Source organism: Oenanthe melanoleuca, chromosome 13 (genome assembly GCF_029582105.1).
Source record: "Oenanthe melanoleuca isolate GR-GAL-2019-014 chromosome 13, OMel1.0, whole genome shotgun sequence".
NCBI lineage: Eukaryota > Metazoa > Chordata > Aves > Passeriformes > Muscicapidae > Oenanthe > Oenanthe melanoleuca.
Genome location: NC_079347.1, coordinates 4,239,709 through 4,264,718, shown reverse-complemented (window position 1 = coordinate 4,264,718; position 25,010 = coordinate 4,239,709). Strand labels below are relative to the sequence as shown.

At 59.0% G+C, this 25,010-nt stretch overlaps 2 protein-coding genes across 9 annotated transcripts in view; both read left to right on the top strand.

Annotated features, from left to right (window-relative positions):
* The window catches only part of ABLIM3 (actin binding LIM protein family member 3), a 40,302-nt gene extending 37,739 nt beyond the window's left edge, over positions 1-2,563 (top strand). For 6 of the 7 annotated variants that reach the window (XM_056502639.1, XM_056502637.1, XM_056502636.1 and 3 more), the window contains 2 exons: positions 155-215; positions 353-792. In XM_056502639.1, the coding sequence (XP_056358614.1) occupies positions 155-215; positions 353-699 (408 nt within the window). In that variant the 3' untranslated portion in view covers positions 700-792. Of the gene's footprint in view, positions 1-154; positions 216-352; positions 793-1,057; positions 1,139-2,392 lie in introns of those variants that run through there. The other variant, XM_056502642.1, reaches the window with a different exon arrangement.
* Positions 2,564-5,076: 2,513 nt separating this feature from the next.
* On the top strand, positions 5,077-24,812 carry AFAP1L1 (actin filament associated protein 1 like 1). 2 transcript variants are annotated; one of them, XM_056502634.1, is made up of 19 exons: positions 5,077-5,174; positions 15,959-16,087; positions 16,502-16,585; positions 16,883-16,983; positions 17,111-17,222; positions 18,273-18,371; positions 18,728-18,939; positions 19,261-19,440; positions 20,076-20,162; positions 20,374-20,467; positions 20,596-20,748; positions 21,103-21,314; positions 21,535-21,680; positions 21,952-22,030; positions 22,153-22,267; positions 22,421-22,585; positions 22,933-23,111; positions 23,344-23,472; positions 23,710-24,812. In XM_056502634.1, exons 1-19 carry the CDS (start codon positions 5,159-5,161, stop codon positions 23,731-23,733), a joined length of 2,316 nt encoding a protein of 771 aa, XP_056358609.1. In that variant the 5' UTR covers positions 5,077-5,158; the 3' UTR covers positions 23,734-24,812. The 2 variants fall into 2 exon arrangements, with proteins under 2 accessions (XP_056358609.1, XP_056358608.1); XM_056502633.1 differs by having other exon boundaries at positions 22,150-22,267.
* The last annotated feature ends 198 nt before the right edge of the window (positions 24,813-25,010 follow it).

Genomic DNA, 25,010 nt, shown 5'->3' with positions numbered 1-25,010 from the left:
CTGTGACCTGGGCTTGTCACTTCACCTCCCATGCCTCAGTTTCCCTGCTGGTGGGTGGGGACCTTGCTGTAAGGCCCTGGTGAGGTGGGGGATGTCACTCTGGGTGTCTGGAGGAGCCCCCCTCTCACCCCCTCTCTCTGCCCACCCTCTGCAGCCTCCCAGCGCCGAGCTCTTCCACTACGACAGCACCAACGCCGTCAACTGGGGGATGCGAGGTACGGGGGGCACGGGGCTGGGGACACCTGGGGACGTGCTGGGGGGCTGCAGGGACAGTGGGGCTGTGCCTCCAGGGCAGGGTGGTGGCAGCAGAGGGGTCCCTGTGGCTCACATCTCCCTTTTTTGTCTCCCACAGAGTACAAGGTAAGACCCTTCTGCTGCGAGGAGCGTTCACCAGACAGAGGTGGGGGTCCCAGGGATGTGTCCGTGTGGCCCCAGGCTCTTCAGAGGGAAGTTTTGCCCTCTTTGTTCTCCTCCATCCTCCATCTGACTGAGCCCAGGATTGGGGGGCTCAGAGTCCCTCCCCTCCTGGCAGGTCCCAGGTGCTTGGCTGGGCAGGATTGTCCCCTGGGTGAGGAACAGAGCAGGGGGTTGTGCTGGTGCTTGGTGGGATGCTCTGGGCAGCAGGGTGGGCTCAGTGGGGGACAGGTGAGACTTTGGGCACGTCCCTGTGGTGAGGGATGGAGCCAAGGCTGGCAGTGACACCAGGGATAGCTGTGGGAGGGACAGCAGGGCCGTGCTGGGGTGGCAGAGGGGATAAGGGAGTCAGAGCAGCCTCAGAGCAGGGATGAAAAAAGCAATTTGCAGTTTCACATGCAGCTCTGGAGAAGAATCGTGCTCACTCTCGTGCCTGGCTCGTTCCTGGTTTTGCAGAGTGAGCAGGTTATTGCAGAGCCAGCACAGATCCAGGGTGGGTCAGAGTCAACCTGAGAGCAACTCCTTGTCCCACCCCAGCCCTGCAGGCAGCTGTGCCATCCAAACCCTGTTAAATCCTCACCCCCAAGTGTGCCCCCGGTGTCTCTGGCTGCCCCCCAGTGTCCCTGTCCCTGTCCCTGTGCAGATTTACCCCTACGAGCTGCTCCTGGTGAAGACGAGGGGGAGGAACCAGCTGCCCAAAGATGTGGACAGGACTCGGTTAGAGGTGAGAGGAGCCTTTGTCACTGGGGACAGCCAGGGCACAGAGCCCAGGGGTGGCCCTGGCACGCAGAGGGTGTGGCTGGTGGCCATGTGGGGGTTTCAGGGCACACTGAGGGGTGTCAGAGCACAGTGAGGGTGTCAGGGCACACTGAGGGGTGTCAGGGGCACACTGAGGGTGTTATGGCACACTGAGGGTGTCAGGCACACTGAGGGTGTCAGAGCACAGTGAGGGTGTCAGGGCACAGTGAGGGTGTCAGGCACACTGAGGGGTGTCAGGGGCACACTGAGGGGTGTCAGAGCACACTGAGGGGTGTCAGGCACACTGAGGGTGTCAGGGCACAGTGAGGGGTGTCAGGCACAGTGAGGGTGTCAGGGCACAGTGAGGGTGTCAGGGCACAGTGAGGGTGTTATGGCACACTAAGGGGTGTCAGGGCACAGTGAGGGGTGTTAGTGCACACTGAGGGTGTCAGGGGCACACTGAGGGTGTCAGGGCACACTGAGGGTGTCAGAGCACACTGAGGGGTGTCAGGGGCACACTGAGGGTGTCAGGGCACACTGAGGGGTGTCAGGGCACAGTGAGGGTGTCAGAGCACAGTGAGGGTGTCAGAGCACACTGAGGGGTGTTATGGCACAGTGAGGGGTGTCAGGGGCACACTGAGGGGTGTCAGACACACTGAGGGTGTCAGGGCACAGTGAGGGGTGTCAGGGCACACTGAGGGGTGTTATGGCACACTGAGGGTGTCAGGGCACACTGAGGGTGTCAGGCACACTGAGGGTGTCAGGGCACACTGAGGGTGTTATGGCACACTGAGGGGTGTTATGGCACACTGAGGGGTGTCAGAGCACACTGAGGGTGTCAGGGCACAGTGAGGGGTGTCAGGGCACACTGAGGGGTGTTATGGCACAGTGAGGGGTGTCAGGGGCACACTGAGGGTGTCAGGCACAGTGAGGGGTGTTATGGCACAGTGAGGGGTGTCAGGGCACAGTGAGGGTGTCAGGGCACAGTGAGGGGTGTTATGGCACAGTGAGGGGTGTTAGTGCACACTGAGGGGTGTCAGGGCACACTGAGGGGTGTTATGGCACACTGAAGGGGTGTCAGGGCTCTGCCCAGGGCTCCTGCTGCTCCCCTGTGCCCGGGGCAGGGGCAGCAGGGCAGCAGCTCCCTGCAGGTGCTGGGCTGTGTCACCCCAATGTCCCAGCGGGCAGGGGGTGCCCTCAGGACACCCTGGAAGGTGCCCAGCCTCCCATTTGTCCCCAGAGACACCTGTCCCAGGAGGAATTCTACCAGATCTTCGGGATGACCATGGCCGAGTTCGACCGCCTGGCGCTGTGGAAGAGGAACGAGCTGAAGAAGCAGGCCCGGCTCTTCTAAATGCAGTGCACTATAAATATATACATACCTATAAATATATACATAGAGAGATCTCTATATGGCAGCTCTGTATGATTCTCGGGGCTGTGTGGGGCACAGGGGCCCTCTCTGCCCCCCTGAGAGTGAATTGGAGTCTTGCAGATCGTTTGGTGCTCTGTGTTTGCTTCCCTTGGCCAGCCTGGTTCCTGTGCCCATGCCTGGCTTCTCCCCACGCTTGGTGTCTGTCACTGCTGCCCACAGGGACACGAGGGAGGGGAGGATTTTCCTGGCAGAGTTTGGGATAAGGGTTTGGGGTGTCCCATCCCCTTCTGCTCAGCTAGGATGGAGTAGAGGTGGAAAAAGCCCTGGGCACAATGGCACAAAGTGGGATCTCACTCCAGGCTCCTTAAATCCATCCCTGCCTTTACAGTGCCAGGATTGAGGGAAGTTCAGGATCTGAAATGCACAGTTTGGGGCAGAGGATAGAAGTGGTGGGACCCCACAGGGCCAAGGTGTGACCCTGAGTCCCAATCCCCCCTGGGCTGGTGGCTTTCCCTGCAGAGCCTGGGCTGCTCCAGGTCCAGTTCATCCTCCCAAGGTGCCAGAACAGCCACTTTCCATCCCCAAACCCTTCCTAAGTGGAACAGCCAAAGCCACCTCCTGCCTTGTGCAGCTTCTTGCTGCTCTTCAGGTTTGTCCAGGGCTGAATATTCCAGGATGTTCCAGCTGGGAGCTGGGCCAGAGGAGAGGAGTGGGAAATGCAGGTCCCACTGCCTGCTGCACCTCTCCTGGGCTGTCCTGAATTCCCCATCAGCTGCCTGAGTCCCTGATGAATCCCTCTGGGAATGAAGGCAATTCCCTCCATGCAAACTCCATGTGTTTGTATCCCAAACTCTACGGGATAACTTTTTTTTTTTTTTGCTTATTTTTTTCATAAAACAAATAAGGTTGTTTCCATACAAACCTCTTCCCTGGTGTCTGTGGTGCTCTGCTTTCCTGTTTGCTCATCCTGCAGGATTTTCAGGCTTACAGCAGGATTGAAATCCAAAAACAGGTCAGGGAACTTCGGGGTATCAACAGGAGCTGAAGGGACAGCACAGGTTTCACCTTCACTGTGCCATGGCCACATTCTGGTCCCCTCTGACCCCTCCTGTCCTGGTGGCCCCACTGAGTGGATTCCTTGCCCTCCCTGCCCAGTTTGTTGCCCAAAAATCCACCAGCAGGTTCCCCTTGCAGGGGTTTGTCAGGGCTCAAGGGGCTCAGGGCAGGAGTTTTCCCATCAGCAGCAGCTCCAGCTCTGGAGCTCTATGCCAAGGAAAGGGCTGGGATTGAGGAGAAGGTGGCAACGTTGCACTGGGAATTGATTGCTCATCTGCTTTAGTGCAGCAGTAAATGAGCCGAGTTTATTTATAATTATTTCACTCATATAAAATAGGGCTCTCTAAATCAAACTCAACTGTTTGTGGCTGGAGGAATCCTCCCTCTCCAGCAGCAGCTCCAGTGAGAAAGCCTGGGGGATGTTATTAATAACAGTAATAACACAGTAACAGCAGGATCTTTTCAGTTCCAAACATTTTATGCACGGTAACTCTCCTCCACAAGGCAAAGGTGAGGAACCTGAGGCAGGGCTGGGTTGGTTTTTTTTTTTCTCTCAGAGCCAGGGCAGCCTCTCCAGCTCCATTCTGGGGCAGCAGACACTCCAAGGGTCCCTGCTGCTGTCCCACTGCCCTGGGGACAGCAGGGACACCCCAGGTGTCACCACCTGCCCTGGAAGCTGCAATTCCCAAAGCAGCCTGGCAGCGTTGGCAGCCCCAGCCACAGCCCCAAAGGGGATCCCAGATTGTGGAAGGAAACTGGGGCTCAATCCAGGACAGAGAGACCATCAAACACCATCCGTGCAGCTGAGCATGGGGGGTGAGAGGGGCCGAGTCATCCTGGGCTGAAATTGCCCCAAAAGGGAAAATCTCCAGGTGTGAATTGGGCCAGTTGCTAATTCGCATCTGGTATTTCAATTCTTGCTTTCCCAAGTGATAATAATTGGGTACCTGTGAGACCCCATCACGTTTCTGTCCCAGCCTGCTGTCCCCACAGGGCTCAGCTGTCTGGATTGTCCCGGCAGTGCCAGGAGCTTCTGTCCTTGCTGCCACGCCTGGGACACGGCCACACGTGTGTCACAAGTGTGTCACACGTCCCACAAGCCTCCCAAGCCCAGGTCACCCTTGGGGTCTGTGCTGGGGAGGGACAATGACAGCGGCACGGCCACAGCAGGGACACCAGGAGGGAGCAGATACGGAGGGGATTTTGGGGAGGGGAAACAAGGAGGCAGAGCTCAGGGGGAGCTGTCAGGGGGATTTTTTCCCTTAAACCGAATTTGCCCAAGCCGGGCAGGTGAAGGTGGCGCACTCAAGACCCCCCACCCTTCCCGGGGGGTCTCTGTGTGCCGATGGAGGGTCACAGGGTGGCAAGGTGCCGGGTGACAGGGCAGCCCCGGGCTGTCCCCCGTGCCGTGCCGGGCCGGGCCGGTGCTCGGCGCTGCCGAGCGAGGCAGGGAGGGAGGCAGGGAGGGGCGGATGAAGGGATTGGCCACCCCGAGCGAGAGCCGGCCCCGCCGGGCGGCCGCTGCACGGGACATTCGCCCGCCCGCAGCTCCCGGGGCGGCCGCGGCTCCGGACCATGGACCGGCTGAGCGGTGAGACACGGGACGGGACGGGACGGGACGGGACGGGACGGGACGGGACGGGACGGGACAGAATAGAATGGGATGGGATGGATGGGACAGGATAGAACGCGATGGGATGGCACAGAAGGGGACGCGCATCCCTCCCCGAGCGCGCAGGGGATGCCCGTGCCAGGCACAGGAATCGCGGGTCGCGCACCCCATCCCATCCCATCCCATCCCAATCCCATCCCATCCCGATCCCATCCCGATCCCGATCCCGATCCCGATCCCAGCGTGTCTTTGCTCCCCACCAGTCTCCTCCAGGCTGGGGCAAGAACTGGAACCAGTTTTTCTTTGCTGGCGGGATGGGTAAAACACCAGGAGCCTGCAAGGGAGGCTGTGGGGTGTAAGCGCTTGTTAGGGGAAATTGTGGTGGTGGAAAGGGAGGTGACGTTCCGCGGTGGAGCTGATGGGGTTCAGAGGGTTTCCCTGCCTGGGGTGGACGCCGGGAGTCTGGTGAAGCCACGGAGGGGCAGATCCGGCCCTGCCGGGGAGCAGCTGCCTTCCCACACGTGTGCGATTCCCGGAGCTCCTGGGCTTTGATCTGGGATCTGTAGAAACCTGCCAGGGCTTTGGGCCAGCTCTGCTGGGGCTGCCAGGTCCCCGCAGGGAGCAGAGGGAGGTTTGCAGGGGGTTTGCTCCAGCAGGAGCAGGTGGTGACATGATGGAGCACGGGGGTCCTGGCCCTTGACCTGGCCTTGGAGGTGCTACAGAAACACGGGCCAGAAACGATCAGAGAGCGGCCAGGGGCCTCTCTGGCTGCACAGCGCCAGGGCGGCTCAGGAGTGCTGTGTCTGCAGCCCTGGGTCAGCACCACAGACACCCGGGGGTCAAGAGTTCCCCTTGCCGATGTAAAAGGATGGGGTGGCGTTTCCGCAGTGGAAACAGCTCTGAGGAGCTCGGGAGTGCTGGGAACACAGGCACGGTGTCAGGGCTTGGGGAGCAGTGCCAGTGCCTGCAGCCCGGGAGGGGACAGGGACGGGAACAGGGACAGGGACAGGGACAGCCAGCCCTGTGCTGTGCCCAGCCAGGGTGGCTTTGCCAGCTCGGAAGGAGGGAGCTGTGGCAGGAGGGGGAATGTTGTCAAGTGACACTTGGTGCCGTCCTTGAGGACATCACTGCTGGGGGACAGGGGGGAGCAGAGCATCCCCATTCTCCTGCTGTGTGAGCTGGTGGGAAATGCCCTGTTTGCACCTCAGCCCACCCCAAAAATCAAACCTAGGGCAGGGAAGGAGGGGATGCCCAGCTGAGGGGGCCGTGCTGGGCATGGTTTGGCCTCGGCACAGGTTGACCCTGCCAGGGCAGAGCTGTTCTGTCCCCTCGCTGGTGCCTGCCAGGCAGCGCCTGCCTGCTTTGTTTGAGTGCTTGTGATGAATCGCTGCTGGCACCTGGATGGCTCCTTGCTAATGTAAACCTCCCCCAGCCCCTCCTGCTCATCAGCTGGATCCCTCTGGGGGCTGGAGGGAAGGTTCCCATCCCCAGTGAAAGGGTGACTCTGGTGCTAGGCAGGAGCTCCGTGCCCATTCCCAGTCTCTGCTCTCTGGCAGTCCTTTCTTCACCTGGAGCTCTGCTGTATCCTGATTTTATCCTCTGCCAGATTTTTCTTATGGCCCAGCTCCACACCAGTGGCTAACTGGGGGAATGGTGCTCTAGGCTGTTGGCAGAGTTCTTTCAGGTTGTGCTGATGGAGAGCTCAGCTCCCAGTGTGTGATTTGGGAGGCAATCCTTTGCTCAAACACGCCTGTGCTCACACGTGGCTTCTCCTCCCTCATTAGTATCTCTTCCCTGACCTTTAGAGCCACCAGAATTTAACTCCTGCCCCAAACTTATCTGGGCTCTAAATCCAGCAGAGCCGGCGGAGATGTGTCGGGGATAAACTTGGCTCCAGCTCGCCCGCAGGAATGGGGAGGCTGCAGGACGGGTGGGAGGGAGCCGGGCTCATTCCTGCCCTGCCTCCTGCGAGCTGGCAGCAGGAATCCTGCCGGTGCAGGGAGGCTCGGGCCGCTGAGAGCACCCCCGGGCCAGCTGTTAGCACCGCATTGCGGCCATTCCTTCCGCTGGAAGCTCAGCCGCCGCCTGTTCCCAGCCCGGGGGTGCTGGGGAAGGGGCTGAGCGCCCCTGGGTGGGTGAGACAGGGTGGGAGGGCAGCCCTGGGGATGCTGGTGCTGATGCAGCGCTGGAGTTGTTTGCCCCTCTGGATTTTTGCTATATCTTGCTGCGTGCAGCGCTTAGCAGGGGGACCCTGGATCTGTGTGAAGCCTCCTGGCTGCTCTGGGGGGGCTGCTGGAGAGGGGGAGGACACTGTGGGATGGTGTCCCCCAGCCAGGAGCCCTGGGGACTGTCCTATCTGCCTGGAAAACCTGCCTCTTTCCCCCTCCTGACCTGGAAATGCTCTTTTCCTGTGCAAACGTGCTGAGCTGCGAGGCTGCCGTGCCCTTTGCTGTGGAGCAGCGCCTGAGCTCCCAGGGGCCTGCAGGAGGTTCCTATCCCTGCCCAGGAAAGCTTTGTTTAAGGTTTTGAAGACGTTGTCTCATCCCAAGCAGTGGGAAGCCTTTTCAGAGGGGCTCGACCCGAGCTCTGCCTGTTATTCAGTAGCCAAATCACTTGCTGGGGACAGGAGATAACAGTGGAGCAGAGTGGAGGCTTGAAGTGGTTTCTGGCGTCCCAGACTTGTGTCCTAACCCCTTAACCCTTCCCTATTATATATCTGGCACAGCTCAAACTCCCTCCTGAGGAGCACATCTCCTCCTGCATATAAGGAACCTTAAAAATTAATGACACCACACTCTGTCCTGTACAATATATATTGAAATGTCACTGTCCCAGGCCAGACAGTGGGGCTGGAAACCTTCCACTGCCAGACAAGGGGCTGGCACCCAGGAGGTGACAGAGCAGGGAGGGCACCCTGGCAGGCAGCAGCCTCCTGTCATCACCCCGAGGAGCTGCAAGCAGCGGCATTTGAGGAGCTCGGGTCCCTCCGTGGATTCTGGCTGACAATCTGCAGTGGGGAAGGAGAAAATAAAAGGATAAAATAACCTCTCTGAGGTTTTGCACGGCTGCTGCAGCCCCTTCTTTTCCTGCTCCTGATAAAGCCTCCCGTGGCATCAAAGCCGGCGCTTTGGCAGGCGAGGGAAAACACTGACATTTCGTAACAGTTTGGAACAAAAACAGCTTTGCTGCAAGGGGTTTCCATGCTCAAAATAATTTTTTTTTTTTTTTTTTTTTTTTTTTTTTGAAGTGGTTTTCATGTGCATTTGATCCTGGAAGTGATAAGGGGGAGCTCGGGGAGACGCTGGTATGCTCTGATTGCCGGCAATTAGCAGGAGATGTGTAAGGAGCGCTTTGAAGAATGGCTTTGGCTTTCTCTGGGGGTTTTTTTGAGCATTAAACCCACCCAAGTTTGTGATGGAGGAACAGACTCTCATTTTATGTGGTCCAAAATTTTGGGAAAACCGTAGTTGTGAAGGACAGAACAAGGAATAGAACTTAAGTAGCAACAGGTTTGGGAGCTGGTTTTGGTGACCCGGAGTTAAAAGCAGAACCAGTCCCAGAACTGGGAGTGACCAGAGCAGCCGGTCACACCTTGTCACCTTTCCCGCGGGGATTTCCCGGTTTTCCTGCCCCTCCAGCCCTGCCCTGCAGGGGTTAAACGGGTCGGAAATGCTGTCGGATGGTGGCCTTGCCGCTGCACCTGATGCTCCCGGCCGAGCCTGGCAAGGGAAGGAAAGGGAAGGGCTGAGAAAATAACTCTTATCCTGCTCTGTGCCGAGTGTCCTCCGGGGCAGCACGGCCCCAGCCCCCACACAGAGAGACCTTGGGGACATGGGGACAGCGCTGAGGTGGCCATTGAGACCCTGGGGACACTGCTGAGGTGGCCAGTGAGACCTTGGGGACATGGGGACAGTGCTGAGGTGGCCACTGAGAAGGTCTTGACCCCTCCACTGGGCAGGGGGACTTGTGTCCAGCACAGCTCTGGACTCTTGTTTGGGGTCAGGGCAGGGATGCCAAGGTTGGGGATGTGGGCACGTCTCCCTGCCCAGCTCCACAGGGATATCTCCCCCCTGGGATCTGTGATTTCCCCTCCCACCAGCTCTGTAAAGGATCCTGCTGCTGAAGGGAATGTGCAGTGGGATTTGGGAAAGCTGATCCAGCAGCTCCTTCCTGCCCATGCCCTGCTGGGTGAGGGTTTGGATGCTCCTCTCCTTCTCAGGACCCTGTCACAACCTCCCCGTGTGACTTTTCCTGCCCAGCTCTGGTGGCCACCCCCTGCCTCGCTCCTGCAGGCTGGGAATTGCATCCAAGGCATTTTGGAACGTGGCTCTGGGGACTGGGGGTGTACAGGACGTGGAGAAGTGTCTCTTGGGGTGCAGAGGAGATTTTGGGGACGTGGGGCTGGATCCAGCCCTCAGTGGTGCTGTGGACTGGTGGGAATTGGGGTTTCCCATTAGAATGGCTGCAGTGAGCTGGAATCCCTGCAGTGAGCTGGAATCCCTGCAGTGAGCTGGATCCCTGCAATGAGCTGGAATCCCTGCAGTGAGCTGGATCCCTGCAGTGAGCTGGATCCCTGCAGTGAGCTGGATCCCTGCAATGAGCTGGAATCCCTGCAGTGAGCTGGAATCGCTGCAGTGAGCTGGAATCCCTGCAGTGAGCTGGAATCCCTGCAATGAGCTGGAATCCCTGCAGTGAGCTGGAATCCCTGCAGTGAGCTGGAATCCCTGCAGTGAGCTGGAATCCCTGCAGTGAGCTGGAATCCCTGCAGTGAGCTGGAATCGCTGCAGTGAGCTGGAATCGCTGCAGTGAGCTGGAATCCCTGCAATGAGCTGGAATCCCTGCAATGAGCTGGATCCCTGCAGTGAGCTGGATCCCTGCAATGAGCTGGAATCCCTGCAGTGAGCTGGAATCCCTGCAGTGAGCTGGAATCCCTGCAATGAGCTGGAATCCCTGCAGTGAGCTGGAATCCCTGCAGTGAGCTGGAATCCCTGCAGTGAGCTGGAATCCCTGCAATGAGCTGGAATCCCTGCAGTGAGCTGGAATCCCTGCAGTGAGCTGGAATCCCTGCAGTGAGCTGGAATCCCTGCAGTGAGCTGGATCCCTGCAGTGAGCTGGAATCCCTGCAGTGAGCTGGAATCCCTGCAATGAGCTGGAATCGCTGCAGTGAGCTGGAATCGCTGCAGTGAGCTGGAATCCCTGCAATGAGCTGGAATCCCTGCAGTGAGCTGGATCCCTGCAGTGAGCTGGAATCCCTGCCGTGAGCTGGATCCCTGCAGTGAGCTGGAATCCCAACTCTGCTGGAGGCTGAGGCTTGGAGGTGGCAGCTCCAGGTCCCCACAGGCAGGAAGGCGTGACCCAGGGAGGTTTCCCACTGCTCTGCCCACCACAGAGGGTGGGCACAGGGCTTGGACACCATCCCAGGGCTGGAGAGGAGCCCAGGCCAACCTGTTGCTGGAGTTTGTTTGGAAAAGGCCGACACCAAAAATTTTGGTTGGAGGAAACACAGTTTATTCTGGGTTCTGAGTAATCCTAACATCTCTCCTCTGCTTGAAGCTTGTTTTTTATACATTACTCAACAGGTCTTGCCCCTGCCTGACTATTCCTTTAAAGGGCATCTCAAACCTTTCCTTTTCATTCATTATTTAAATGTATTTTCCAGCCAGCAGTGTCTGAGCCCTGCTCCCAGGCTGGAGCATCCTGCCATGAGCCTGGCACCGAGTCCTGAAATGTAGTCTGAGCCTGGCACCGAGTTCTAAAATGTGGTCTGGGAGTGCTAAACCTGCTTCATGTGATTTTTCCAGAGCTGACTGTGTTGAGCTGGGGCTGGAAACCCCTCCTAGCTGGGGTTAGGAGCAGAGTTTGGAGGCTCTGGGGACTCTGCAGGGTCACTCACAGATCTCTCACCTGGGTGATTTTATTTGCTCAACATCTCTCTGTGCTCAGTTGTGAGAGGGACAAGCCAGCAACCACCCCCTGCTCCTTTGGGTGGGGGTAGCTGCAGCCTCAGGTCAGGGGGATAAAGTTTGCTTTGGGTGAGCTAAAGCAAACAGCCACAAACTTCTGCAGGAGGCAGAGAAAGGGGGAGCAGCCCCTGGGGAAGGGATCCAGCCACAGCACAGGGCAGTGAGGGGCTGGTGGCTGTTGGGTCACACAGAGGTGCTTGGTGGTGATTTAATCAGCCTGTTAATTATTACCTGCAGCACTGTGAGGCAGCAGGGGCTGTCCCAGCAGCAGTGTCACTTCACCTCTGTCCCTCTGGTGCCCCATGGCTGTGCTGGGGAGGCACTGCCCAAAGATTGGGGTGCCCAGGGGAGTGTGTGGGGTGAGGAGTGGGACTGAGGGGGAGATTTCCCACCCACAGCTCTGCTCTGAGTGTGGCACCACCAGGAGGGTCCCTCTGGGCTGGGTGGGATCCCCTTGTTCCCATTCAGTCTAATTGCCCAGGGCAGAGGCTCCTCTGGCCCCGGAGTGAGTGATGGTTCCTGCAGCGTGTGAGCTGCCAGGGACACCCCTGCAGGTGATAATCTTTGCCCTCTGCACGCTCTATCGGGCTGTAATTACACTTCCCTCTATTCAGGACTCCTGTTTCCTCGTTTGAGGCAGGGAGGAGGGTGTGAGGAATTGTCTCCTCCAGGAAGGAGAGTGCTCACAGGGGGATGTTTGGAGTCCTGCTGGTGTCCAGTTCCCTTGTGCAGGGCAGAGCTGGGCTCCAGGTGTGTCCCACAGCTCCCTGGGTTCTTCCCCCGTTTTTGGGAGGTGGTGAGGACTCAGAATTGCAGGGGGCAGGGAAGGGGGAGCAGCTCTGGGCTGGGCTTGACTGGTGTGTGCTGGGGTGGGTGAGTGGCTGGAGCAAGGCCAGAGATAAGGCTTTGTGCAGGGCTGTTGGTCCTGGGAGAGGAGCCTCTGCTGGCAAAGGCACTGGGACAGGCCATGAGCTGGAATGGCTGAGCTGGTGCTGCTGGAGCTGTGCTGGGAAAGGGGTTCTGCAATCTAAAACTTGATTTTTAGAATATATTCTAAAATACTATACTATATTACTATATTCTGAAACTTTCAAATTTAAAACTCTTCACATTTCTGTGATTTTGACTTCATCACTCAAATTTGGAAGCTTCTCCAAGGCCTCAAGTCCAAAGCAGTGTTCTCCTGGGGGTCAGTGTCAGAAAGCACAGAAAGCTCCAAACTCTCAGGGTTCCAGCATCCAGAGCTGCTGGGGTGTCTGGAGCAGCTGGAGGAGGCTCAGCAGGCACAGGCAGGGCACTCTTTGTGCTTTTTAACCTTTCTGCTGCCTCTCCTGGGGTGGAGGAGCCCTCCAAGCCCTGCAGGCTCCTTGTGTAAGGGGAGAAGCTGCTGCTGCTCTGGGAGGCAGAACCAGGGGGCTTTGTGCCCCCTCAGGCAATCAGATTTCATGTTCATCTCCCAAAATTGATTTTCCAAGGCTATCAGCTAAGGATATTAATTACTGCAAGTCCATGATGATGAGAGCCCCAGGAGCTGTGCAAGGCTGCTCTGCTCCTGCTTGGTGGGGATGTGCCGAGACCTGAGGTTTGTGCTCCTCAACCCCAGGGATGCTGCAGCACCCAAGCTGGGAGGGGGATCACTGAGTTTTCCCAGTGAGGGGCAGCTGGGAGGGTGGCAGGGTCCCAGCAGGCAGGAGCCAGCCCCAGTGCTCAGCTCCTGCTGGAATTGTTGGATGCAGAGTCAGATCTGCCCCATCAAGGGGCCCTTGTTTGCAGGGAGGAGATGATTCATGTGCACCCAGCGGCCCCTCAGCAAATCTTCCACTCCTAGGGGATGCTGCCAGGGCTCAAGTGTGATCATTAATGGCTGGCTTTTCCCTCAAACCCCTCCGGCCTGGAGCAGCACAGACTGGCAGGAGGAGGGGATGCTTTCCAGGCTGCTGTTCCTGGCCCATCCCAGTTTGCCCCACAGCAGCAGGTGCTGGGTGATGGGAGCAGAGCCTGGCTGGCTCCTGCCATCTCCAGTGCTGCCCCTCTCCTGCCCACTTGGCAGGGTGCAGGCAGCTCTGTCCTGTCCCCTGCACAAAGGAACAATTCTGGGAGCGCCAAGCCGCCCCCACCAAGGCGCTTCCTCCTGCCCAGCACCTCCTTGGGAATGGGGGTGGGAACAGGAACTGCCCTGGGGGCTCAGCAAAGTGCCCAGGAGGCCTCAAAGAGCAGCAGTGTCGGGGCTGGAGTTGGTGCCAGCATCCCACCCCTCTGGTGATGCCCCAGCGAGGCAGGGGACGTGTCCCAGCACTGTGGGCTCTGGCAGGTGGCCTGTGGGCAGGTTTGTGTGCTGCAGAGAGCTCCTCTGGGTCTGTCTGTCCAGTTTGACCTTCCCTGCAGGGCTCCCCAGGGGCTGGGGTGTCACTGGGTGCTGTCCCCACCTATTTAGGGCATCCCAGGAGCTCCCAAGGTTTGTTTGCTGCTGGTGGCAGCTGGAGGAGCCCTGTGCTGGCAGGCAGAGCAGCCCTGCCCGTGCCAGCAGGAAGGATTTATTTGTGCCTGGGTTTTATTTTAGCTCCAAACAATGGCTGTTACTCCCAGCATCCGATTTCCCCCGGCCCCCCTCGGCCCCTCCATCACCTGGTGCTGGAGGAAGCGTGGCCGGAGGCAGGAGAGCTGTGGCCACAGGATGGGGGTCCCTGGCACCTCCCCCTGCATTTCAGAGCTGTGATTCAGCATCTCCCCCTCCCCAGGGCTCTCTCAGGCTACAGACTGGGCTTTTCTCAGAGTGAGAACTCCATGGGGCTGTCTTATCTCTCCCCTTGCAAAGCTACGTCTCTACACCAGGAAACTCCTGCTTTGGCTTGGCCAGAGACTCTTCCTCCTCTTCCTCCTCTTCCTCCTCTTCCTCCTCTTCCTCCTCTTCCTCCTCTTCCTCCTCCTCCTCCTCTCTGCAGGTTACTGGAGCAGGACCTGGTTTTGCTGCTGTGCTGGAGCAGAGCTGGGGAGGGGCAGGGAGGCTCTGCAGCTGCAGGCTGTGTCCAGACCTTATCTCTGTGCTGGGAAAAGGGTCCCTGAGGAGGGGAGCACTTGTGGGGTCTAAAAATAGAGCTGGGCTGCTGCAGGGTGGGGAGGGGGGCTGGAGGAGATGCAGCTCCTTTGCAGCTCTGTGCTTGCTGCTGCTGCCAGGGCAGGGTTTGGCAGCAGGGGAAGCACAGTCCTGGTGTCCTGCATGGCAGCAGTGTCCTGTGCTGTCCCCTGGGTCACCCCATCCCCAGCAGGGCTGCCCTGGCTCCCCCAGCCCATCCAGGCCTGTTAGTTAATGCTGAAGCCATCTGCTGCCACAGGTCCTGGCCTTCCCAGGCTCATGGACATCTCCCATCCTGCCTCAGACAGGCTGAGACGTGGAGGGGAGGGAGTTTGTGGTGTCACTGCCTGTCCTGGGGGGTTCAAAGCCTGCCTGCAGGGAGGTGGGGTGATCCCACAGACTGGGGGTGCAGGAGAAGCCCCAGCAGGAAGCAGCAGGTGGGAGCCACTGGCCAGCCCTGGAGGTGTCCCAGAGCAGGGGACACAGGGTCCATTTTCTGTGTCACTGTGGTCACTCTGACATCCCACCCCTCCTCCCCAGGAGCCCTTTGCTGTCCTGCTGCCTCAGACCCCAGTGACACCAGTGCCCACCCAGCACAGCAGATGTGTCCCCTGTCCCCTGTCCCAGCTCTGCAGCTCTGTGCTCACTCCCACAGCCCTTGCAGAAGTGCCTGTGCTGGTCCTTGCTTGCCAGGTGACCTTGGGTGTCACACCATCCCCTGCTGCCCCCCTGAGCAATCTCCCTCACTTCCTGCAGCCTCCCCATTAAGCTCCTTCATGCTGGAAGCCTAACGAGCAAAGGAAATTAATTCCTTGCCTCCCTGCTCTCCCCCAGGCTCTGCTCAGCGTGCCCTCCTGGGATCACAGGCCTCTTTGACTGCCCCCTCCCTCCCCCCCTTGTATTTTGGAGGATGTTTAACAAGGGAGATGGAGGGGACAGCTCAGCTGGGGGGAAACAAAGGCGCCTTCAGAGCTCTGTGTCCGTGCTGAGTGTGCCCAGCTCAGGGCACTGCTGAGCTCAGCCCTGCCAGCAGCCCTGCCTTATCAGGCACCCTCAGCAGGGTCCCCTGGCCCCCCTCCCTGCCTGCTCTGGCACTATTAATAGAAACCAGGCTGCCCTTGGCTGGCCCAGAGCCCTGACACGGAGCTGGTGGCTGTGATGGGACTTGTCCTACACATGGCAGGGCATGGGGGTGTGGGTGACACCACAGCCTGGGGTTTGGGGTGTTCTAGGAGTGGGGATGCTGGTGACACCATGGCCTGGGGTTTGGGGTGTTCTAGGAGTGTGGGGATTCTGGTGACACCATGGTCTGGGGTTTGGGGTGTTCTAAAAGTGATGGGATGCTGGTGACACCACAGCCTGGGGTTTGGGGTGTTCTAGGAGTGGGGATGCTGGTGACACCATGGTCTGGGGTTTGGGGTGTTCTAAAAGTGGGGGGATGCTGGTGACACCATGGTCTGGGGTTTGGGGTGTTTAGGAGTGGGGGGATGCTGGTGACACCATGGTCTGGGGTTTGGGGTGTTTTAGAGTGGGGATGCTGGTGACACCATTCCTGGGGATTGGGGTGTTATGGGAGAAGGGGGATCCTGCAGTGGGAGGAACTGCAGCTCTTCCTTTCTGCCCTGTGCAGAGTTCCAGGTTTGCTGGAGCTCCAGCCCATCTTGCCTTGTCCTAACCCCAGCATCCCAGCATCCCTCTCCTGATGGGGTTTTTCCTGCTCCCCTCAGTGCTGGACCAGCTCCTGCCAGAGCTCAGCGTTCTGCTCAAGCTGCTGGACCACGAGTACCTGAGTGCCACCACGCAGGAGAAGAAGCTGGCTGTCTCCACCATCCTGCAGAAGCTGCAGCCCCCTGCAGGTCTGTGCCTCTCCTGTGGTGCCACTGGCTGTTCCCAGAGGCTGTGGGTGTCCCCAGCAGCGCAGGGAAAAGCTTCTGCAGGGCAGGGACGAGCCCAGCACCTGCTCAGCCCTTCAGGGCACTTTGCTCCCTGCTTTCCCTGCCCCGGGAGCAGGGCTGGATCCAGCAGGGCTGGATCCCCTCCCTGAGGAAACACTGCTTCCCAGAGCTTTTCCTGCCCTGGGTTTGTGCTGAGCGCAGGGGTTTCCGTGGGAAGGCCAGCACTGTGCACCTGGGGCTGCACAGCCTTCCCCAGCCTGCTCTCCTGGGGCTTCCTCCATCCCCAGCGCCTGCTCTGTGTCCCTGGGCTGCTCTTTGTGGGGACAGGGGGTGCCAGTGCCTGCCCCAGGCTCAGAGCATCCCCCCCAATTCCAGGGAAGGATGTGGACTACATGTACGTCAACACAGCGTCCCTGGGCAATGGCACCAGCTTCGTGGAGTCTCTCTTTGAGGAGTTTGGTACGTGTGGCTGAGCTGGAGGTGCCCTGGGGTCATGCTGGGGTCATGCTGGTCCTTTTGGAAGAAGGGTGGCAGCTACATCCTTGTGTCCAGAGTGGGCATCACGGCTCTGGTGCTTGCTCCTGCTCCCTAGGAGCTGTTTGGGGGTGGCCATGAGGGAATCCACAGCTCCAGCTGTGGTTCCCATCTCCCAGCCCCTTCCCAGGGAAGGGCCATGGGGGGAGATCCCTGGAGGGCACAGCTGGGATGTCCAGCTCTGCCTTCCTGCTCCCTTCACCCTGTGTTTGCCCCGTGCAGACTGTGACCTGCGGGACCTGCAGGACATGCAGGAGGAGGAGGAGGGGGACACCAGTGACAGCATTGCCTTGGAGCTGGCGAGGAACCAGCCAGCCAAACCTGTAAGTGCCTGGCTGTCCCTGAGCCAGGTGTGTTCCACCTGCAGTGCCCAGGGTGGGACCTTTCCTGCGCCCTGCTGGGGCTCTGCTCCTGCTGCTGCCTGGCTCATGCTGGTCATTTCTGCTCCAGGTTCCAGTGGATCCTGCTCCTCCACTGCCCACCACTCCCCCTCCTGAGGATTACTACGAGGAGGCGCTGCCCCTGGGCCCGGGCAAGGCCCCTGAGTACATCACCTCCCGCAGTGAGTCCTGCTCCAGCCAGGCCAGGAGGGTGGGGAGAGCCCCCTGAGCTGCCCACTGCATCCCTGTCCTGGTTTGGAGGACAGGTGTCTGCCAATAAAGGCAGAAACTTCTCTTTGGAATGGAGAATGGAAACCCCCTCCCTCCTAATTATTATTATAATTTTGAAATTAAGGGGCTCTCAGGTAAAGATATGGGAATTAGGAATAACAATTCTTCACTAGGAAAATTAAAATAGAAATGCAGTATTACACAGAACAATCCCAACCCTGCCAGAGTCAGAATCCAAGCTGACACCCGTCAGTCAGTCAGGGTGTTGGCACAGTCCCATTCAATGGTGGCTGCATCCTCCTGCAGGGGCAGATGTGGTTCAGCTGGAGCAGTGCTCCTGGAGAAGGTGCAGTTTCCTCTGAAGCTCCAGGGATGATGTGCAAAGGTCTGGTTTTCCTCTGGAATCCAGTGGAAAGAAGGTTCCTTGGTGTCCCAAATCTCAGTTTTTATCTGGGTAGGAAAGGCTTGGCTGCTCCCCTGGCTGGAGCATCTCCCAGTGGGATGATGGAATTTTATCAGTCATGCCCTGGGACTCACTGGCCATGAACAGGAGATATCTCCTGGAGGGAGGATGGGCTGTGGGAAGATAAAGATGATTGCCCAGCTGGGTTAAAGATGGCCCATGAGCAGATAATGTGTGCCAGGAGATCAGGGGCACTGCCCCAGCTGGCTGCAGCAGATGGGGACAGAATTCACATTTCTGGCCACATCCACCCAACTCAATCCCCCACCTGCCTGAAGAAGCAGGCAGCTCTCAGTGGGTGGGCTGGACTGCTCATCCTGGGGAAGGAATTGTTACTGCTCCCACCAGCATTGCTCCTGTCCCACTCCCTTCCATCCCACTTTTTATTGCAAGGAGTTGTTTGCTCCAGCCAGGCCAGGAATGAGGCAGAGATCATGGAAGGAACAATGCTGGAATGCCCTGGGAGGGTGTGCTTGGCTGAGCATCCATGAGGGAAAACCAGGTGCAGCAGCCCCAGCTGCCTGTGCTTCCCCTGCAGACAGCTCCAGCCCCCCCAACTCCATCGAGGACGGCTATTACGAGGATGCAGACAGCAACTACCCTGTCACCAGGATAAATGGGGAGCAGAAAAATTCCTGTAGGTATCTGAGTATCCTGGACTCTGCAAAAGTCCAGCCCCAGGTGGGGCTTGAGCAATGGGCTGGGGGTGCCGGGGTTGAGGCTGGAGAACCAGGATTTCAAAGTGTGAGCCTTGCAAAGAGATAAACAGAGCCCAAAGCTCTGGATAGATGCACCTGGGGCTGGCACTCGGCCCGTGAGCATCCTGCTGGGATTCCAAGGGAAGTGGAGAGGGCTGGTGCCAAACACTGCCCTTTCCAGAGGGTGACACAGAATCCACCTCTCCTGGCACCCAGCCCAGCTCTGTCTGGAGCCATGAGGAGCCCTGGCAGGGTGTGTGGCACCTTTTAGGGTGACTCCCCTGCTTCCTTGCAGACAATGACTCGGATGCCATGAGCAGCTCTTACGAGTCCTATGACGAGGAGGAGGAGGAGGCCAAGGGCCAGCAGCTGACACACCAGTGGCCCTCGGAGGAGGCCTCCATGAACCTGGTGAAGGATTGCCGGATCTGCGCCTTCCTCCTGCGCAAGAAGCGCTTTGGGCAGTGGGCCAAGCAGCTCACCATCATCAGGGATGGCAAACTGCTGGTGAGCCTGGCCTGGGGGGCACAGAAAGCCCCTGTGGGGTTGGGAGGGTGGCTGAGCCCAAGCTGAAGGAAAAAAAATGCACCATCCAAAGCCCCTGCCCCAAGGCTGCCACCCAAGCAGCAGCTGAACTTGCTTATCTTGCCAAGGAAAAGAGGGCTCCCCTATTTCTGGGCACCCTCAGGCTGTTGCATGGCCTGAGCCACCTCCAGCTGTGCCACCAGCGAGGGACCGAGACCCTGTGCCACCTGTGGGACCCCCCAGCACAGCAGCCAGCCAGCTAGGCTTGGCTGAGCCTTGAGCAGCTCTCTCTGCTTCCCTTAGTGCTACAAAAGCTCCAAGGACCGGCAGCCGCACGTGGAGGTGTCCCTGGCCACCTGCAACGTGATTTATGTGCCCAAGGACGGGCGGCGCAAGAAGCACGAGCTGCGCTTCTCGCTGCCGGGGGCCGAGGCGCTGGTGCTGGCAGTGCAGAGCAAGGAGCAGGCTGAGGAGTGGCTCAAGGTACCACTGCTGCTCCCTGGGGCATCCCCAGAGTCCCCTTGGCATCCTGAGCTGGGGAGGGGGCTGCCCTGGGAATGGTGTTACCCGCTGGAAGGGGAAGGGGGATTTGCTCCTGGCTCTTATCGGCCGCTTCCCAGGGCCTGGGCGGCTCCGGCGCTGATAGCCCCGGCTGGGGGGATGTTTGCTCTCCCCTTCCTCTGCCCCAGGGCCCTTTCCTGCCTTTGTTCAGGGTCGGGAAGCGGGGACTGCAGGGATGGGGAAAGGTGGGTGGGAAAGGAGCCTATGAGCACACCACCAGCACAGCTGTCACCCCAAATGTGGGAGAACCGGGTTGTTTTACACACCCAGGACACCCACACCTTAAAATGGGGGTCACAGAGTGTCCTGTGCTAGCAGGATGGTGCTGGCTTTGGCACCTAAGTGTCTCCCTTCTGAGATGTCCAAAAATCGCTGAAGCTGAAGTTTTGAAGGGGCCAAGGTGTGAGCAGGGCCAGTCTGGGTTTGCTGCCCTGAGCTGTGGGGACCAGGACCTGTCCCCTGGTTCAGCCTGGCTCTGGTAGTGAAGGAGCTGAGCCAGGGAGGGCAGCCCTGGCCCTGGGGTCGTTCTGAAGTGACAGCTGGGGCTGTCTCTGCAGGTGATAAAGGAAGCCAGCAGCCCAGCAGCAGGCGGGATGGAAGCCCCCACCTCCCCAGTGATGCCGTGCAAGATGGAGCTGGACAAGGTGATGGTTTCTAAGGGTCCTGTGTGGACAAACCCAGGGAACACAGGGCTGGAGAACCCCAAATTCCTGTGTGGGGCTGCATGAGGAGCCCTTGCCATTCTCCCAGCAGCTCTGCAGGGCTGGGAAGGGGAGCAGGAGCTGGGTATCCCAGCCCTGTGCAGGGGGATGAAGGGCTGGGGGATGCTGCTGATGGGATTCTGCTCTCCCACAGAGGCTGTCCCAGGAGAAGCACACCTCAGACTCGGACAGCGTGGCCATGGGTGACACCGGGTCCCCAGCCACCCGCAGAGAGCACAGCGAGCACGGTACAGTCCCTGTCCCCACTGCCCTCCCAGCTCCAGCTGCGTCCCCACAGCTGGGCAGCAGCTTCTGCAGCCAGCTGGGATGCCAGGACATGCAGCAGGGTCACACAGCAGCTGCCCTGTCCTTCCAGGGAAGGGCAAAAAGAGCGGCCTGGCTGACCTGAAGGGCTCGATGAGCCGGGCAGCAGGGAAGAAAATCACCAGGATCATCAGCTTCTCCAAGAAGAAGCCATCCCCTGAGGACACCCAGACCTCCTCCACCGAGGAGGACATCCCCTGCTGCGGTTTGTGTGGGCTGGGTTCAAAGATTGGGGTGGGATCAGTGGGGAGTGACATCCTTTTCCTGTGTCACTGCGGGGCTGTGACACTGCCACGGGCTGGGAAATGCTGCCCAGGCCTGGCTCTGCAAATTCCAGTGATGAGTGGGCAAGGGGCCAGCCATGTCTCCAAAAACAGCCTTGGGGACTGTGGTACTGAGCTGGCAGCTCCCCTGGGCCCAGCTGGTTACCTGGGGAGGAAACGGATGCACAGGAGGGCTGGATGAGTAGGAAGCCATGCTGTAAGCTCTGTCTTGCCAAAGCCTGCCCGAGGCCCAGCCGAGCAGGCAGTGACGCCCTTCCCTCCCCCTGCCCCCCCAGGCTACCTGAGCGTGCTGGTGAACCAGTGCTGGAAGGAGCGCTGGTGTCGCCTCAAGGGCAACACGCTGTACTTGCACAAGGACCGCGCGGACCTGCGCACGCACGTCAGCGCCATCGTGCTGCGGGGCTGCGAGGTGCTGCCCGGCCTGGGCCCCAAGCACCCCTTCGCCTTCCGCATCCTGCGCCACGGCCACGAGGTGACGGCGCTCGAGGTGAGCCTTCTGAGGAGGGGAGCAGTCTGTGGGGTGATGGATGTTCCATGGAAGCGTTGCCTTGTTTAGTCCTCCCCTGGAAAGCTCAGGGCAGCTTCTGGGTGAGCTGGGGTAGCCACATGGGGAGTTTGTGCACAGCAAGGCTTTGTGTCGGGAGGCAGCGAGGATGAGGGGCTGGGAGCCGGGTGTGCACTCTTCCAACTCTTCCTCTGCCCTCCAGGCAAGCTGCTCTGAAGATCTGGGCCGCTGGCTGGGTCTCCTCTTGGTGGAAACAGGATCCCAGACAGCGCCAGAGGCCTTGCACTATGACTATGTGGATGTGGAGACCATTGCCAACATCGTGACTGCCGTGAGACACTCCTACCTGTAAGGATGTGCTCCTGCCGTGCCAGGGGCTCTGTGCTGGGCTGGGCATGGTGATCCTTGGCCCTTGGGATTCCCTAGAATGGGAGCAGGCTGGGCTGTGATCTCAGTCAGTGCCCCAGGGGCTGTTCGCTTGGGCAGGATGGGAAGCTGAAAGGGTTTCATCAGTGCTGATGAAGGGTGTAGTAGGGAAGGGTCATGAGATGCTGGAAGGGCTCCCTGAGGGGCTGGCTAAGATGCTCTGGAAAGGAAGACCCTACTCCTCCTTCTGCAGGTGGGCCAGCTCCTCCCAGGATCAGCGAGCAGACTCCTCTCGGGTGGTGTACGATGATGTCCCCTATGAGAAGGTTCAGGTGAGCACAACTTCATGGTTCATCTTCTCCCACCGCAGCGGCCCAGGGAGCCGTGGCCGGGCTGGGATGGCCCTGCAGGTGTCTCAGCTCTCTCTCTCTCTCTCTCTCTCTCCTCCCAGCAGGCAGAGGAGGAGCCAGGGCGGCCAGGGGGGGCTCAGGTGAAGCGCCACGCCTCGTCCTGCAGCGAGAAGTCACGGCGGGTGGACCCGCAAGTCAAAGTGAAGAGACACGCGTCCAGTGAGTCCCCGGGCCACCAACCTCCCCAGGGCTCTGCCAGTGCGAAATGGAGCTGCTCCCCAGAGGGGTGTGCAGCCACGGCTGCTGGCTGTGCTCTGCTGCACCGTGGGTGCCATCAATGCAGCCCTTCATGGGCTCTGCCCCTGCCTGCAGGTGCCAACCAGTACAGGTACGGCAAGAACCGGGCTGAGGAGGACGCCAGGCGCTTCCTGACCGAGAAGGAGAAGCTGGAGAAGGAGAAGGCAGCGATCCGCAGCGAGCTGATGCTGCTGCGCAAGGAGAAGCGGGAGCTGCGGGAAGCCATGAAGGGCAGCACGGGTAGGTGGGGCCACTGGAGGTGTTCAGGTACAGAGCTGGGCTGGTGCAGGGACACCGGGGTGGCACAGGGACACCGGGCTGGGCACGGGGACACCAGGCTGGCACAGGGACACCGGGGTGGCACAGAGACACAGGGCTGGCACAGGGACACCAGACTGGGCACAAGGACACCGGGCTGGGCACAGGGACACCGGGGTGGCACAGGGACAGCGCGTTGCCACACGGCCAGTGTGGGCGGCAGCTGGGCTGGCTGCAGCACTGCCGGGCTGGCAGCCCCATCTAGTGTCGCTGTGCAGGAGGATGGGTGGGTTGGGTTGTCCCAGCGCTGAGCTGAGCTGTGCCCGCAGGGCCGAGGCTGCAGGAGCTGGAGCAGCGGGTGGCGCTGCTGGAGGAGCGCTGCCGGCAGAAGGAGGAGTCTCGGGTGGATCTGGAGCTCAAGCTGACCGAGGTGAAGGAGCAGCTGAAGCAGTCGCTGGCAGGAGGGCCGGCCCTGGGGCTGGCCGTGACCAGCAAGGCTGAGAATGGGGTAGGCATCCCTGTTTCCTCATCCTCAGAGCTCCAACTTCTGCAAGAAACTGTGGTTGGGGTATTGTGGGGAGAAGGGACATCCCTGTGGCTTTGTCCCATTGTGGACAATTTGGTCACCTCAACTTTTATCTCATTACAGTTGATGTTTTGTTGTTTGTTTGGGTTTTTTTAATCTGGTTGTCAATGCTTTCTGGGTTTCCTGAGCTTTTCTTGCTCCTCCTTTTCCACAGGAAACTACAAACAAGGCAAACGGGAACCCCCCTGAGCACCTGGTCCCTGTGAACTGTGCGGCAGAGCTGAGGAAGAGAAGCCCCTCCATCATCCCAGCCAACACTGGGAGTGTGCTGCGGAAAGCCAAGGTCCTGCTGAGCTCTCTCTCTCCTCCCTGCCCCACTGAAAATCTGTCTTTGCCCCTTGTTCAACCGTGAAATCGTGGAATTGCACTGCTGGGTGGGAGAGGGAAAGCATCATCCCTACAATTCAGTGAAAATGCTTGGAAAATGCTGGGTCTCCACTAGGGAGGGATGCCTTGAAGTCTTGTTTTTCTTGTGATGTATCCTCATCCTTTTTTTCTTTTTTTCTTCCTTTCTCTGCAGGAATGGGAAAAGAAGCAGACTTAATTCAGGCTGCCAAGCCCTGAACACACACTGGGATCACGGAGGAGCTACCAGCCCCCTTTCTCCAAGACACTGGGAGGGTGCTGGGAAGGCGTGGTGGGAAGAGCCGTTCTCCCAGTCCCACCACAGCAGCACCACCACTATAAACCAGGGGAAGGGGGCGGGAGGGGATCGGGAGGAGGGTGGGGAAAGGGAGTTCCTTGTGGATCAGGGCCACAAACTGCTGGGAAACCCAGCTCTGGGGGGAGCCTGCCCCAGAGCCAGGAGTCCAGGACAAACTGTGGGTCAGAAGGAAAGAGGGGACAGCCTGGGCTGGCAGTTGGCACTGCCCAGTTTTTGGGATCAGCGTGTGTCCAGGCCAACATTTGCAAAAGCAGCCATGGACTTGTTGGGGGTTTTGGCCCCCTCAGGATTGGGATTCAGGAGCTGCTCAGGACCAGCCACTTTGGAGATGCTGATTGTTCACCTGCTCACTGCTCCCAGCTCTGCAGGGTCTCATCTCAGGGTGCCTCATGGCTCGAGCTTGCTGTGCCTTTGTCCAGTATTTCCTTCTTGTTCTCCAGGCAGCAAGGGTGAGGGCATGCTGCCTTCCCCTGGAATGAAGGAAGCTCAAGTGTCAGCTTTGGAAAGCAAATTAACAATGGACACCTTTTATCTTTGCTAATTAGAAGTGCTGCAGAGGGCTGGGGATGGAGGCAGCCCAGCTTTCTGCCCTGGTCCCGTGCTGGTTTTGGGGGGAGCAGGAAAGGGGACAGGGCTGAACATTCACACTCTGGCTGCTGCACTCAGACACAGGTTGGTAACGCATGTGATCAAAATGGAGTGAAGGGAAGTCTAAAAATTCAGAAAAAAACCAAAGCAGGGCTGTTGGAGCAGAAAGTGAAATAGAGTAAGGTCATTCAGCACAGACAGAAACAAGGGACAGGAATGAAAAGGAAAGGCCCCAGCTTTTGTGCTGGGAACAGAGGAGTCACCATCACCCTCTCATGCTATGGACTGCCACAATTAACCTCTGCAGCTCGCTCTTCACAGCCCTGTGTTAGTACCTAGGTAAGCAGCTTCTAATAAAAACGCTGGCACTGGCCTGCCCAGTTCTCTGGCTGAGGGAACAGGGTGGGAACGCTGCTGCTGCTCCCATGGAAGGGGCTGGGGTGGGCTCTGGGACAAGCAGCCCCCTGGGAGCACCTCAGAGAATCCCAGACTGGTTTGGGCTGGAAAGGACCTCAAAGCTTATCTCATTCCAAGGGGCAGGAACATCTTCCACTATCCCAGGTTCCTCT

Coding starts and splice junctions, on each gene's coding strand:
- AFAP1L1 (XM_056502633.1), top strand. Junction 20,468..20,595: donor CAGAGAGCACAGCGAGCACG/GTACAGTCCCTG, acceptor CTGTCCTTCCAG/GGAAGGGCAAAAAGAGCGGC. Junction 23,473..23,709: donor GTGTGCTGCGGAAAGCCAAG/GTCCTGCTGAGC, acceptor CTTTCTCTGCAG/GAATGGGAAAAGAAGCAGAC.